This window comes from Anopheles stephensi, chromosome 3 (genome assembly GCF_013141755.1).
Source record: "Anopheles stephensi strain Indian chromosome 3, UCI_ANSTEP_V1.0, whole genome shotgun sequence".
Taxonomy (NCBI): Eukaryota; Metazoa; Arthropoda; class Insecta; order Diptera; family Culicidae; genus Anopheles; species Anopheles stephensi.
The window spans coordinates 73,677,185-73,692,833 of NC_050203.1; the positions used below are offsets into that span (position 1 = coordinate 73,677,185).

The window sequence follows — 15,649 nt, forward strand, 5'->3', positions numbered from 1 at the left end:
ATGGATAATGAAACGCTTGGCTTTTAAGCTTTTTAAGTTAAGACCAGGTGACTGATTTGGTACAGTAAGTGTCTTCATGATTAAAACAATAAGCATTTTGAATGTATCACACGCTCTAGGCGATCTAAGCCTTATATTTATTGTATCTAAACTGGCAAACCCTGTAAAAGAGAATCCAGTGATACAGATTGCATACTTCAAGGCGCTTAACTTTCCAAAAACGCTCTAAACCATGCAATCAGGATTATAACCTTGTTTTTAGATGTTTTTCAGCTATATCTCAAGGAGCCTCAATCTCAGCAAAAAATCCCAGACACTACAAAATCGCCGTGTGTCTTCAATATGAAAACAAATGGTCAGTACGTGAGGCGTATTTTCCGCAATATTTATCGTGCGCTTTTCGGGAGCACCAGCTTCTGCACCACACTGATTTGAGCTACCCAGAATGCACACAATCAAGCTGCACCCGTATTGTGTTCGCGGTGTGACAGGGCGCTTATTCTTTCCGGCTTCCTCGAGCCGTAGATACTCACGCGAACCTGTCCACCACTGCTTATGGGGTATGAAATAGTTTGGCCCATAAATCATCCCCAAATCCCGGGGTGGTACGAAATTGTTCGAGCTCCAGCAAGGTGGTTTTGTCCGTTTCCCAGTCATCAAGCAGGAGGACGAAGCACGAATATTTGGACTAATAAAATTTATTGCGACCAGTACTGCTGGGGTGCTCTCTCGTCACGCAAAAAAAAACCCCACTCGCAGCAGCGTTGAATGTTTTCGACAAAAGAAATCAAGCATAAACAAATTTGGGACATAAATTTTGCATAAACAGTCTTCACGTGTTCGTTTGCCAAAGCGCTTTTGACACCTAGGATAAGAAGCGTCGTCGTCGTCGTCGCCCGGAAGATGGCAAAGTGGGATGGCTGAGCCTGAAATGTTTTGGGCCATTTTTTCTCTGTTGCGTTGCTTCTTTCTGATACGTAACGCGACCAATCGGACGATCAATAATGCGTTCTCGCTCGCTGTTTTTTCCTCCTTACGAACAGATTTTGTTGCTTTCCAATCATGAATGTTTGGCTCGCTGTCGAAGAATCTCAGTCAGATTTTTGTTCCTCCTGCTTGCCGTGATTTTTTTTTTCTTTCTTTCTATCAGCATAAAATCTTTCGCTATCAGCAAAAGCTCTTCGCAAAGTTATGCAACCGTTCGATTGAACACTGTGGTGGAGAAAGAGAAAAAAAAGCGCTGAGGAAAACCTCGAGGAACCAGAACGGGAAAGATAAGAATAAAATATGTTCCTTGATAAACTACCCACAAACACACAACCACTCTTCGTCTTCGTTCTTCAACTTCCGCTTTACACTTCCAATTTGCCAAGGTTGGGCTTTTTCTGATTATCACAAGATGACCTTCAGCGGACTACCGCACACTACCGCTCAGGTCGCCCGGAACGGGGTAAGCACAATGGCCCCGCACGCCGTTCCATTAAGCTCGGCCAGACTTTGTGGCGCATTTGCTTCCACCGGACCCATCATTATCATTGTGCCAGTCTCCGCACTCCTCGGTCTGGCAAATGGATTATGCTCACGGAATGATTCTTCCCTGGAAGTAGGAAGTATTTCTTTCTGCGTGTGTTTAGAACCTCACGGCCGGCCTTCCTTTGATTGGGAGCCATTTTTTAACTCATTCCTAGCTTCCGGATTGAGCGGTGATACCAGGGAAAACAAAAAAAAACACAACCCCATGCTTCGCCAGTCAGCCTCGTACAGCCATAATAGTCGTTACACCATTGCCTGTAAAGGGCATAGGTCGGCTGGGTCGCGTCACTGCCGGTCTGCTATATAAGGCATGTAATGAATATCGGTCAACTCTGTCTCTATTAATTATTCAACGTCACAGACATTGTGGCCGCTGGTTGAAAAAAGACAGTAAATTTACTGTGAGGTCCAACCTTTTATTATACCACACACACACAATGGAGTAGCCAGCTAATACAATGGGAAAAAAATCAATTTTCCAACACTTTCCCCATCGATGAGTGGGGAGATTTTTTTCCCCTTTGGTAGCAAATTTAATTTTTCAAAAGCTATCCGCTTGTGCTTTACGTTCTGCTGCATCATCGGATCCCTTTCGTTCGTTCGACCACATTAATAAGCAGTTTACAGGTTATGATCGGGCATATGTAATGCGCCCAGCGCAGCCCTGTTCCCACTTTTGTCACGAGGTAAAAGGCTTAGAACGCGTTCCTGCAAAAGAGAGAGAAAAAAAGAAACCCAACATCGCATCCCGTCTGCCAGCCAGCCAGCCAGACAAGCTTACAGCAAGCGCTTCCAGCCGACCGTTTCACACATTTATGATTCATACCGTATTAATAACGAGCTGCTGATGGTTTGGGGTAAGAAGGTGCACACGCTTTGCTTCCATTTCGTGTTTGCACCGACGACGTGCCACGTGCCGAAAGGTATGAAAATCACAAAAATTTCATCACTCACCAGGCGCCTCCATCGACCAGGCGTCTCCACCGACCAAGCGTCCGCTTTCACTTCTCTACCCCGGGGCAGGTGTTGATGAATAAACAAATAATCTTTATCCAACCCCACTGGCAAACCTCCCTTGCTCGGGCTGGCTCGGGAAAACTGGCGAACTACAGATCAAAAAACCGTAGCCCCTTTATCCGGCTTCCGGAACAGCGTACGGGCGTGTTGATGAAATTAGCTTTTGTTTATTTTCACACCAACCAAATTAAAGAAATAAGGCTCGAAAAATCAAAGAAAAGCTCAATGGCTCAACAAGTCTCGAACAAGTTTTTTTGGTGGAGGGGTGAGGGGTTGGTGGGGGTGAGAAAAATACAAAAGAATGCACACACAAAAAAGGAATTGTAAGAAATCGTGCTGCTAGCTGGCAACGAAGAAAAAGGGTTCCCCTCCTTAGCAGAATCGTGTAGCCCATTTACACCGCACGCAAGGCTAGTGTGGTGCTTTATACCCATACCGGCTCTGGCCCGTTTTGGGGCCTTTCACGCCCGGCAGTAATTGTTTTCACCGCTAGCACGCGGTTCAACGTTAAGGGCAAAGTTTAATGATTTGCATCCGTTTGGAATGGAAAATGGTAATGGTGGTACCGGGCTCCTCCAAAAGGGGTAACAGACAAAAGGGAACCCCATGACGGTATCACGACGCCGACGACGAAGAAATGATGCAGGAAATGAATTATTCAAATTGCTCTAATTGGTGGAAATGTACAATCACCTCTCCGTTGAAGGGCTTTTTCTTTCCCCGGACGAGAGAGCAAAAATAAAATTGGTAACTCACACACACACACAAAAAACTCCAAAGAAGCAAGTTCATCAATTCAAATGTCATAGCTCTTAAATACCGAACCCATTAAAATGGAATGGCACTCAAGCACGCACCAACTACGATGAAAAATGTCCCCAATCATCATCATCCAGTACATATTAATTTCAATTTTCTTTTTAACACCACGCGTGTATGCTTATTACACACCAATTAAGCTCACTACAAAACGTTTCAAATCGAGACGATTAAATTATAGCTTGAAGGCGACAAAAAAAACGGAAGCTTTAAAGCTGCCAATAGCTCTGTACATCACAATCGGTACTCATATCGATTTATTAGCTCCACTGACGTGACGTCTTCGATGAAGCGTCCCTTTCTGCTGTTGACACGTCCCATGTATCGATTCAGCAGGGCCAAACAAATAGAACTTGGGCGCTGATGGTGGCCGCGTTCCCAACAGACATAGCGACTCCTGAGTCGTCATAAAACAAACTTTGATGCGTTGGAATGCAAAGCTCGGAAGAATTTATGTTTGTTTGTTTCCCCTGCTTTATCCTCCGCGTGTTTGTCAATATCCTTGTGGCAAAGGAAGCGAATTTAGGGATTTTATTTCCTTCAGAGTGGAGATGGGCATAACTGGCAAAAAGGCTGAATTGGTTCGGGATAATTTTACCCAATCGGAATCGGAGTTCCAAAAAGTAGGCTCAAACAAACCGTCCGGAACCGTCAGAATCGTCGTCAAAATTATCAACCTATAGAAACTTTTAAAAATGTTGGAAATTTATCAAAGGTTAGCTCCTTCTCTCTAATTCTGGACGACTAAGATTCTATTTTACGGTTCCGGACGATTCCACCGATTCCAACGGTTCTGACGATTGGTTTCGACGGTTCCAGACGGTTCCACCAGCTTGGACGATTCCGATGGTTTCAACGATTCCGGATGATTATGAACGTTCGAACGATTCCGATGACATTTCCGAACGATTTGAATGGTTTCGACGGTTCCAAACGATTTCGATGGTTCCGGACGATTCCAGGCGGTTTCTACGATTCCGATGGTTCCAATGATTCCGATGGTTCCGAACGGTTCCGCGTAGAACCGGTGATTCCTTTTCATCGGATTCATAACCGGAATTCAACCGGCCGGATCCGAAATGGTACCGTGGGTGCTTTCCAAAGGACCCATCACTACCTCCGAGGGACGGTAAATTGTCACCAAAACTTATTTTTGGAGATTTGTTGCTTAAGCTCGTATATTGCTCAAGTTAATGTCGGTTCAGTTTGCTTAGCGGGCATTCCATTCGCTTATTCTGATCGACAGTGCTTCCCGCGCTCAGGGAAAACTCGCGCAGTCCTGTCTAGCCACGATGGCGTCGATCCATTTTATGCGTTTTGCTTTTTGTTTGTTTCGTTCGTTTTTCGTTTTTGTTACTTTTGTATATTTGCCCTCAACTCATCGGAGTAAACCATAAAAACCGAACCATTTCGCTTCTCAAAAGGTTAAAGGTTCATTCTAGTTGGACTGTTTTCCCCCCCCCCCTTTCCGTGTGACTGGTACAACCAATCCCACCCCGAAAAAAAACTATTCGATTTATATGCATTAGATAAGATACGTTATTAGCTCTCGCTTCACTTTACGAGCACGAATGTATTCTATATGGAAAAGAGAAAGAAAAGAAGTCACCCTAAACCAAACGCACACGCTGCTGTCAGCTTCGGCGGAAGGTTTTAGGAGGTACCGGACTCACTCGTCAGCAGCGACATCACACAACCACAAAGGACCATTTGACGCCTCGAGGGACCCCGTACGATAGGGAGCGTTCCCATACATATTCACGAACCACTGACACTGAAGCCTTCAGCCGTACACACTCTCTATCATAATCTGCTGTTGGAATTCACCAGCCAGGAAAAAAAACAGAAGGACTAAAGAACCATCATCGTTTGGATGCCACCCTCGGTGAGCAGTGTGTGGGGTTGTATTTATGCAAATTGTAGAAGGCCGCTTAATTAAGCATCGAGAGCCATCCGACTCTGGTAGGCGACCCTTCACCAAGGTCACACACACACACACACACATCGTCCATAATCAAATGTGCATGCGTCTGAAAGCTAGAAGGAAAAAGCAGGAAAGAGTGTCCGCTTTTAATGCTCTCATCCATACCAATTTAAATGATTGCCCTATAATATAATTTGTGAGGAGCAATACCCGGGCACACTATCGATAGCTCCACCGGTTTTATCAACGAACTTTTCCGCATTGCAGTCACCCGAAAACTTCAATCAATGTAGCCAGTGTACAGTGTTTCATCATATTATAATATCATGCCCCGTTTTGATATGGACACAACACTTGTGACAATATTAACAACGCTATTTTGAGCCCACCGAGTAGAAGCTTGCTTCTTATCGCTACTTCTACTGTGCAAGTGGCGTGATGCCACTCATCACGGCGCGGTGATGATGTTTGGCGAATTCAAATATTTAACCGTGACGGCATCTTGTCTCACTATCTTCAGCTCGAGGTATATCGCACAGCTGCAACTGCAATTAGAGTTAGAACTAGAAACCGAAGCAAGGAAGCCTTCTGACCTTCAATATCTTATATCTTCCCCCATTTTTAATGCTCTTTGATTGATTTTTCTCCTCAAATACAATTGGTAACCACCTGCAAAACAGTGGGCCAGAATCACTCCCACCACCCAGTCCACTCGTCATCGATAGTGCCGCATCGGGAAAGTTCACCACGATCGATGCTTCACTTCGCCTGGATTCCCCCAACCCCTAGCCGCAATCCAAATGCAGCTGTTTCGTGTATCACTTTTCTAGCCCATCTGGCTACGTTCCGTTGCGGTAAAAGTCTTCAATTCGTTTTTCGCTCGATTGGCAGTCAACCAAAAAAGCATCCTCAACAAAAAAACACCACCACTGCAATGGGTAAGATTAGTGCGAGAGCCGGGAATCGGGAAACCGATATGTGTGCTGCTGTCGCTTTTTCCCACCCAAACATCGACGGAACGAGGCGAGATTTTGTAAAATATTCAAACCACACAACACGAAGCTTTTCGACCGTTTGTTGAAAACCAACCGTAACATGGCGTAACTGGGGCGGTGGTTTGGTTTTCGTTTTTGGCTTTCCGAACGTCTTCTAAACACCGGCCAATCACGTCTGCCAAGTGGTGAGCCCCCGAGCTGACGAAGCCGCCTGATGGACGTTGAATCTGATCAAACTGTCGTTTTTCCGGGTGGGGGGGGGGATAAATGCTTCGGCCGGATTTTGAGCCACTGCCAAAAAGCACACCTCGTGCGAGATGGGCCGGTTTGTTCAACGCCCCATCGACACCGTTGAGCAGAGTGGACAGTTGGCAAAGCTTCTCGGGGTTTTTTGTAAGGAAACGATCGGTTTGGCTTTGGTACCATTGAAAGGAATAATTGAAGCTTTACTAGCGTTGAGCGTCTGGAGGGACATAGATGCTGGACAAATTTTGCACCCTGCGTTAAGGTGTAAACAGAGGAACGAATGCAGTTGGGATTTGAAATTATGCAATCGGTTGTCGAACATGCAAGAAATAGCATGCCAGCATGCTATGCTAAACTGTTGGGCGGTATCGCAAAGGCATAGTAGATTGAGTTTTATTGGCTTGATAACGGTCATTTTGAATTTTATGAACAATTTCTTTGTACAATTCCTTGAAATAAATTCTTAGTTAAAGATATAATCCTAGATTTTTTCCCAGTAAGTTGTTCAACCATTTTACTAATTCAAAGTACAGGCTAATCCTACCATTAGCAACCTAATCTCCCTGAAGAAGTATACCTTGATAGTAGACCTGTTACAACACAGCTTTAACGCATGAGTTTGAGTTCAAATCTATACTAGACCTTCAAGTCTTCAAGGCTAAGAACATTGAGAATTTGAGATATTATACATCAAATCCTATAAACCATCCTTAAATCCCGATACAGTCTGAAAGCTCACACGGCAGAACCGGGGATCAAACCCTGCCCAAGCCGTTCTCCCATTGTGAGCCAACTTGGCCAAACAGGTCCTTAAGCTAAGAAGAAGAAGAAGATACCTTTTAGGCTAAAATTATTGGCTGGGTTCTGAGATCTCCTGAAGAATTTCATAGGTTCTTCTAGTCGATTGCTAATCCGTGAGTTCATGTCATCATGGGTAATTCCAGGCTCTTGAGTCAATGTTGGAGCATCCTTAGAGATATCCTAATCCTTGGCTCTCTATTTGTTCTTGAGAACTCTAGCACAGGAATCAAGCCCCCTGACTGAAGTATCTCATCGAGCGTGGATTTGTTTAGAAAAATATTTGACGCAACAGACAAAACTTGGCCATCAATCCCTGGAATCGCTAGAATCTTTTTCCTGTACATGCTAAATTACAATGGAGGAAAACGAGACTTCAAAGACGAGCTGTGCAAGCTATTCTTTCCTAGTGCAGTATGTTAAATGCGCCAGTTTCTGATTGGCTAGCCATGTCATGAGAAAGATACCAGACAACCACAAGCGTAAAAGTCTTGCTAGGCAGAGATCTAAGTTAAGCAATTATAACACCATTTTATAATTTCGTACAAAAACTTCATAAGTTAGACCACACAATTAAAAATCCGTTTTCGGTTATAGAAACCAAAAACGAAAATCTAAAACATTTCCCCTAAAAATCAATCTATCTATATATAGATATGTGTAGTATAATAAACTTCCGAGCAAAGCAACTGTTACATTTTAGCGCAATTCAGTAAACATCGTGCTGGGTTGAAACATTGAAACAACTTATCAATCTATCTGATTGCTCTGTCCATCTATTGCTTCCCCAACAAACTTCACAGCTCGACTCCCAATCAATCCGACCGGCAGCACGGCACACAAGTGATCGATACTTAATACATAAAGAACCCTCAACAAAAACACTCCATCGTCGTACCGTCGGGCTTGGAGCCGTTTGCTCTTCGTGAAAATTCAACGTCAATCAAGTCGGATTTGTTGCAAAACCGGTGTGGGGAATGAAAATCTGATTGAAATTAATCATACCCAAACCACCCGGCAACCGTCCGCCAGCCCTCCAATCGCCCGCTCTCCGAAGTCAATCGTCGTGTGTATGGCTTCCAGAGCTGCAACGAATTAAACACCTCACCGTTCGCCCATCGCGGAGCGAGTTTGGCCCGACGTTTACCTTTACGATCGTACTGCACAATTTCACCGGTGCATCCTTGAAACGACGCTGGCCGACGGGAGCACGGCCAACAATCCCCGTTGCATTGAGTCCGATCGTTAGCGCCGGTTGCCGGACTGCCGCGCAAACACGGACCGTACAGCTGAGTTCACCTCATGACCTCGAAAGCAAACGCTGGTGCAGCTAACCGGACGGGTGGTGTCTATTTGGAAAACTGGCATTACTTCACGTCACGATGATGTTCCGTTGCGTCGCGGCTTTCCTTCCACCCTTTTGTTCGTTGCTCGTCCGAACAGAGCGGAACGAATGTTGGGACTTATTTTAAGCCACAAGTTCCAGATTCATATCATCGCTACCTTCGGTCTCTTTATATCGGAGGGTTTGCTACGCGGCTCTTTTTTTATTTTTGCATCAGTCGAGTAGCGTGATTGTATATTGATGCTTTGCGTGAGCTGTGTTGGTAACCCATATTACTCCAACCATGCGGTGGGCATGGTTTAAGGAAGTTTTTCCGACTGTCTTCAAGCTGGTAGATATTGAAGTAACCACATAATGAGAGCTTCACAGAAATTCCTTCGCCTTTCGGTGAAGAGGTACGATTTTACTTATGTGATTGAAAAACGTTGAGCAATAAGAAGCTGCTTTACGAGGCACTTGTTGTCTCTGGCACTGACTCGAACGTGCCCGGAAGCTTGCTCCGTTATTTACTCCGCCAGGGGACCATAAATCGATGGCCATTACTATCGCTGCCAAAACAGCCTTCGCAGTATAGGAGCTAACCGCCAAAAGCAATGTAAGGGCCCAAAGCCACGGAAGATTGTTGCGTGACAAATGTGCATACAGGTGTTTGTCGATTTAAGCGCGGCGGGTCTTCGATCGCAAGATTAGTTCAGTACACTCGAGGGATCCCAATGGGGATGTATCCCTTGCAAGAACTCCGATCCATGCCGTTTGGATATCTATTACAGTCGCTTGGCATGTTGGCTGTGTTTCAAAACCCATAGAGACACCCATTTTCTTCAAAAAACTTATAACCTTGACATTGACAGCTGAACTCTCAACCAAAAGGGACATCATCGCGCTCGTGAAGTGTTTGTAATTGAGCGACGTGACGGTACTGGTTGATGCGAAATCATTAAAAGAAACAATCCTCGTCAACAGCAAACGAAGTAACCCCCGGCATTCGCATCAGGTGATACGTATTTGGAAGTTTAATACCACATTCCACGCGCTTCATTTCGCAATTCAACACGTACCCGGGCGGGCGTGAGTAACGATGTAAACGATTGCTTATAAAACATTCCCATCGGCACGCAAACTTGCTGGCGCGAAGGAATGGCACAAGGTGCCAATGTTTGGTTTGCTTTGCTTGCTCGCAGCAGAAACCCGACAGGAGTGTTCTTCTCTCGAATTTTCGCGAAAAGTGTCCACAAGTCACGAAGATGTCATTCGAGCGTCAGATCACCTGTACACAATATTACCTCCGTTTAGTTTCGTTTTTTCGCCCGTGAGGCTGTTCCCCTTAATTTTCCTTCTCGCTGTCATTTGGGTTTTTGCATTCAAATGTTCATCGTGAAACAGGGCGCACGCTTTCTAGCAAAGGAAATCGAATTTCCTCCTTTTCTGTGTTCTGTGTTTTGCCATAAAAAGTTTATCATAAAGACAAAAACGATGCCCGCGAAAGAAAAAAAAGAATGGCAGACAGGGCAAGTTTAATTAAAAAGTTTTTGTTTTTCTACCATAACCTTCGACATCATGGCCGATGCCGGGCGGTTGGAACGGAATAAGTTCCGTTGTGCTTCACGTGCGCTTTTCTGGCTTGGCTGGCTTTGTTTTACAGGGTTTGCTAGGTCATAAAGCATAAGGTCACATTTTTTTAACTGCGTGGATTTTAAGATAAATTAGAGTGCAAGTTGATCCCTTATAGCGACATTGTTCCTAATAAATATAACAATTTATCAATGTTCATACAACATATGTCAGATTTTCAGCTATATCTTTGATGGGCTCCGACCTAGCGCTATGACATGTTGAAAAAAATGAACGCTAAAATTTATTGTCCTGGCCCAGCGTTCAACGTTTGACGTATACGTATACTTTATAATTCTGTATTGATTAATTGCTGATGTTTGCCTAAGGGTTTGTTTTCCCTAAATCTCGGTCCTACAATAATAGCAGTTTCAAACTCTCGCACTTCACCCAGTGAAAAAATCATGCCAAATTCTCTGGTTGAAGGTTGCCCTCTCTCTCTCTCTCTCTCTCTCTCTCTCTCTCTCTCTCTTTCTTATTGGCCTAACGACCTATTGATACCGCAGAGTTGGATAGTCAGTCTTCACTATGGGGGAACTGCCCAGATGGGATTTGAACCGCGGTCAGGCCGTGTGAAGACCGGCGCCGCTATCGCATCTGCCAGCGGTCCGCTTCCGGGTTATTAGCGAGATGCGTGTGCCCTCTCTCTGATTATGATCCACTCATCTTCCTTTACTCAGCCAAGCATATAAAACTCTTTACTATTTCAGATGCACAGCAGCCTCATATCCAACCTGGCAAACCCTGCATTCACCGCAGCGATTCGATATTAAGCATGCAGAATACAAATTTAATAACAAAACACCGCTCCGATGCTACCCGTTCCGATTTGAAACTCTTCCTTATCCCACTCCCAACAATCCAACCCCTTAGGAAAGAGCATCGTATGAAAAGAAATTCCTTCTTAAACCGTGGCTTTTTAGCATCGAACCGATAACCGAATCATGTTGTGGTAGAAATGGAAAACTTTCTCCTTCCATAAATATGTTATGTGCAGCCTTTATTTTCTGTGCGGTGAAAAATGTTATCTTCAGCCGGGGGGGAAAAAAAGAGAGCATTAACCGTGAGCAAATAAAGGCGTCCATCTGTACACCACTTGGCGTTCAATCATTCCTCCGGGGTTTCGACCCTGATCGACGTTCGCCCCTGGGTGTCCTCCACAGGAATGATAACCTTTTTGCCTAAGTATTCCCTTCGGCTAACCATTAACGTGCTGTTGCAAGAATGCGGCGCCCGAAAGACAGGACGAAAGATTCGGAAATTTGAAACCATTTTCCAAGAAAAAAAACCACCATTAGCCCGGCATCGATTGGTGTAGGGGGGGGGGGGGGGGCAAAAGGGCAATAAATGCAGTGGTTTGAGTGGTTCCACCACGTGTGTGTGTGTGTGTGTTCCGGTTCGATTGGTATGAAACGATTGGTGAAATCGATGCCGGAATTTGATACCGAAAACGGGCGTCTTTTCAAAACACCGATGGGAACAAAGCAAGTGCACGGGCAGCTCACACTGCCGGGTGTCCTTGACGAGCGTTCGCACGGGCAGGAACCATATGGTGGGAATAATAGTTTCGCTACCATTATACATTCCGCGTACGTGCTCATAATACATTGGGTCCCATTACTGCGCAACTTAGTTTCACAGCCGTTGGCCTGGCGTAAGTGCAGCGCGACTCACTACAATCAATGGCATTCCCAACATTATTCGCGCAGCAACGCGTGCCATTTCAAATTCATATTTTAAGCTCCGGTATGCATCTAATACGTGTGCACTCCGCCACCACGTGCGCTCATTTCCACGCAAACCCGGAAACCGTGCGTGGCAACCGCCTCTCCGTCCGATTTCGGTTGGCGAAGAAGACATAAACAATCGCTCAATTTTTGGACCCATAATGGTGCCATTATTACTTTCCAACCATTTCCGCCCCACAGCTGTATGCAATGTTTGTCCATTAATGTGTTTCTGTGTGCGAGTGTGTATGTGTGTGTGGGGAGCAATAAAAATAAAATTAAATTTTATTCACCTTTTGCTCGCGGCACTGCCTGCAGCAGCCTTGGTGTCCTGTTTCGGCAAAGGTTACCGGGCTCGACTGCCGACTGCTGACTGCATTGCTAACGATTGCATGCAATAGCTACGGTTCGCAGCTCCCAACTACACGCCGCCCAGGAACTTGGACGAGGAAACGGCTTCATTTGCGTAAATTAAATTTCGTAATACCCATAAAACACGCTCATGTGCATCGGTCCCGTGGGGAATATGCACCACGCGAACATCACCCCGTGCGCACATTCCTGACCCGGGGTTTGCACGCACTCCCCGACATCATGATAGCTCCACGGACACGGAGAGTACTGGTTATCGACACAACAACCGTTGCCCCCTTGGAAGGTGGTCCTCCTACGCATCCCCAAACACGGTCCTAGCACGGTTGCGTGGCCCATTGCGCAATATCGCAGTATGCTCACATGCTTCGCTTTGGGCTTTTTGCCATTTTGTGCAATTTCTAGTTCTGTGTTTTTGTGCGAAACCGAGCACCCGGAGAGCGGAAATGTTTCTAATTGGCACTAAAATGATGACTTTGTTATGCGGATTGCATACGTACGGGGGTTGGAATTTGTTTACCTCCCCGTCCGGCAGTATCATAAATAACACTGAAAATAGCAACCACACGCAACTAATGGCGCTTTCAAAACTGTTCCCCCAACTGACCTACTTGCACAGGCATCTCGACGCTCTCGAGCTGCGGAGATCCGGAGCGCCTGCCGGAGCTACCACCGGGAGATGAACAGCGTCTTCAGCGTGCTGCCTTGAATCTACAACAGAAACTAATACTTCGCGAGTGGCTTAAGGAGCATCGACTGCAGCATCATTATTCCAGGTACGATTGCGCTGATGCCAGGTATTATAAGCTCGCTAATAAACTACGTCCACCATTGCAGATTGGTTGCCATCGAGGTTACGGCACTGGAAGATGTGTACTGGCTGGAAGATTCCCGGGCCAGCCAGATCCTGGGCAAGGATTGGCCGATCTGGTCGACCGCCCGCCAAAAACTGCCAACCTCCAAAGCCAACCTGGAAGCCTTAAAAGCCGACCTGTGGTCCACGGTTGTGAAGTCGAGCCAGCATCAGGATGCGTGGACGTGGGGCGGTATGCTGGTGGTTTCGGTGTCGGTGGCCGGTCTCGTTACGCTCGCCGCCATGACGCAGCCCTCGCTCGCACCGGAAGCACGCCACTCGCTGCTCCAGTACGTGACCGGGAAGTATCTGCTGCCGGCGAACTGCAAGGTGCACTGGGACTGGACCGATCCGGCCCGGGTCGGCGGTACGATGTGCTTTACCGTGCGGTTCCACCAGCGCAACGGTCAGGCATATCCCATCTGTGATACGGATCAGTTCTTCGTCGAGGTTACCGAGGGTACGCGCAAGATCGTCACGATCAGCGAGCTCGGTTCGCCGACCGATCCGAACAATGCCAACATAGCGAAGGTTAAGTTTACGGTGCGCGCTGCCGGCCAGTACAAAATTTCGGTCCTCATCGGGTCCAGCCACATTGCGGGCAGTCCGTTCCTGAAGACTTTTGCCCCGGGACCGATGGATGCACGGCGCTCGCGACTTATCCGGCCGGCCAGTACGGTGGTGTGCTGTGCCGGTGCACCAACCTTCCTGCACATTGAGCCGCGCGATGAGCACGGCAATACGTGCCAGTTTGAGGCGGACTGTGATCCGATCAAGGGGTACAGCATCGACATCTTCGATCTCTACGGTAATCATAGTGATAAGTTTGGCAGCGCGGTTACCTTCTCGTACGATAAGGTAAACGCACGCATTAGTCTGACCGCCCTGTTTCCCGAGCCGGTCTGTCTGCGGGCGGTGGTAAGCTACGAGGCGCACCCGATACCGAACGGTGACTTTGACATTATTGTGCTGAGCAGCAGTGATACGACGCTGGTGCACAAGAACATTGCGTCGCGCAAGCACAACATCTGCTACGAGGCCAAGCTGTTCAGCATCTACGGCCAGCAACGGTGGACCAAACCGCGCAAAGTGCTTTGCTACGTGGGACCGAAGCAGGTCACGATTAAGGAGATGATCCTGAAAATCATTCCCAAGCGTATCGCAACGTTTCGTCTCTGTCCTTCCACTAAGGTATGTGCATGAGTAGCTCGGGGAGGGTCATCTCCACCGCACTAACGACGACTCGCTGTCCCGCTTTCAGTTCCATTTTCTTCCACCATCAACCATTCAAATGAACAACAGCCACGGTGCGATCTTCATCATTGACGATGGCTGCCAGCCCAAGATCGAGCTGGCATCGAAGGAGCGTAACGTCATCGCGGCCACCTTCACACACTTTCTGCTGAAGAACATCGGCGGCTCGGAAACGTTCAAAGACAAGCAAGACTTCTTCTACCACGAAGTGCGACTTGTACGCAACCCCATACAAGCGGAGCCTGCCTGCTTATGTTAGTGTTTGCTCTGTTCTTCCTTCGTTGCAGGTACGCAAGTTCCATTCCAACTACTACCACGAGAAGCTATCGCTGAAGGTGCAGCGGGACAAAATCCTCGAGTCGAGCATGAAGGCGACCAAGAACTTTTCCGTATCGGATTGGTGTGGCAATTTTGAAGTTACATTCCAAGGAGAGCAAGGTAGGCGATCTCACCAGTTGTCTAATGCCACAAGACACTCACAGAATGCCTTCTGCTTGCAGGAATCGATTGGGGTGGCTTAAGACGCGAATGGTTCGAGCTGGTATGCAGTGCCCTATTTGACCCCCGTGGTGGTCTTTTCTGTACATTCCACGACAAACGCCAGGCACTGGTCCACCCGAACCCGAACCGTCCACCTCACCTGAAGCTCAAGCACTTTGAGTTTGCGGGCAAGGTCGTCGGCAAGTGTCTGTACGAGTCGGCGCTCGGTGGAACCTACCGGCAGCTGGTACGGGCACGCTTTTCACGCTCCTTTCTGGCCCAGCTGATTGGGCTTCGCGTACACTACAAGTACTTCGAGCAGGACGATCCCGATCTGTATCTGTCCAAGATCAAGTACATTCTCGAGACGGATCTGGACACGAGCGAGAATTTGGAGCTGTACTTCGTGGAGGAGATGTACGACCAAAGCGGCCAGCTGCAGAAGACGGTCGAGCTCATCCCGAACGGGGCGAAGGTGAGGGTGACGAACGCCACCAAGAACCAGTACCTGGACGCGTTGGCTCAGCAGCGGCTGTGCAACAATGTGCGTGAGGAGATCGATAGCTTCCTGAAGGGATTGAACGGGATCATTCCGGATAATTTGTTGAGCATTTTTGATGAGAACGAGCTGGAGGTAGGTTCTATGGAGTAACACTCTCTTGTACGTGAGGATGG

General features: G+C 47.0%; 1 protein-coding gene across 6 annotated transcripts in view; it reads left to right on the forward strand.

Annotated features, from left to right (window-relative positions):
* Positions 1-15,649, forward strand: part of LOC118510694 (apoptosis-resistant E3 ubiquitin protein ligase 1) — a 28,584-nt gene that overhangs the window by 10,296 nt on the left and 2,639 nt on the right. For 4 of the 6 annotated variants that reach the window (XM_036052869.1, XM_036052871.1, XM_036052873.1 and 1 more), the window contains 5 exons: positions 13,007-13,163; positions 13,225-14,431; positions 14,502-14,711; positions 14,782-14,932; positions 14,995-15,608. In XM_036052869.1, the coding sequence (XP_035908762.1) occupies positions 13,007-13,163; positions 13,225-14,431; positions 14,502-14,711; positions 14,782-14,932; positions 14,995-15,608 (2,339 nt within the window). The remainder of the gene's footprint in view (positions 1-13,006; positions 13,164-13,224; positions 14,432-14,501; positions 14,712-14,781; positions 14,933-14,994; positions 15,609-15,649) is intronic. The other 2 variants (XM_036052870.1, XM_036052874.1) reach the window with 1 other exon arrangement.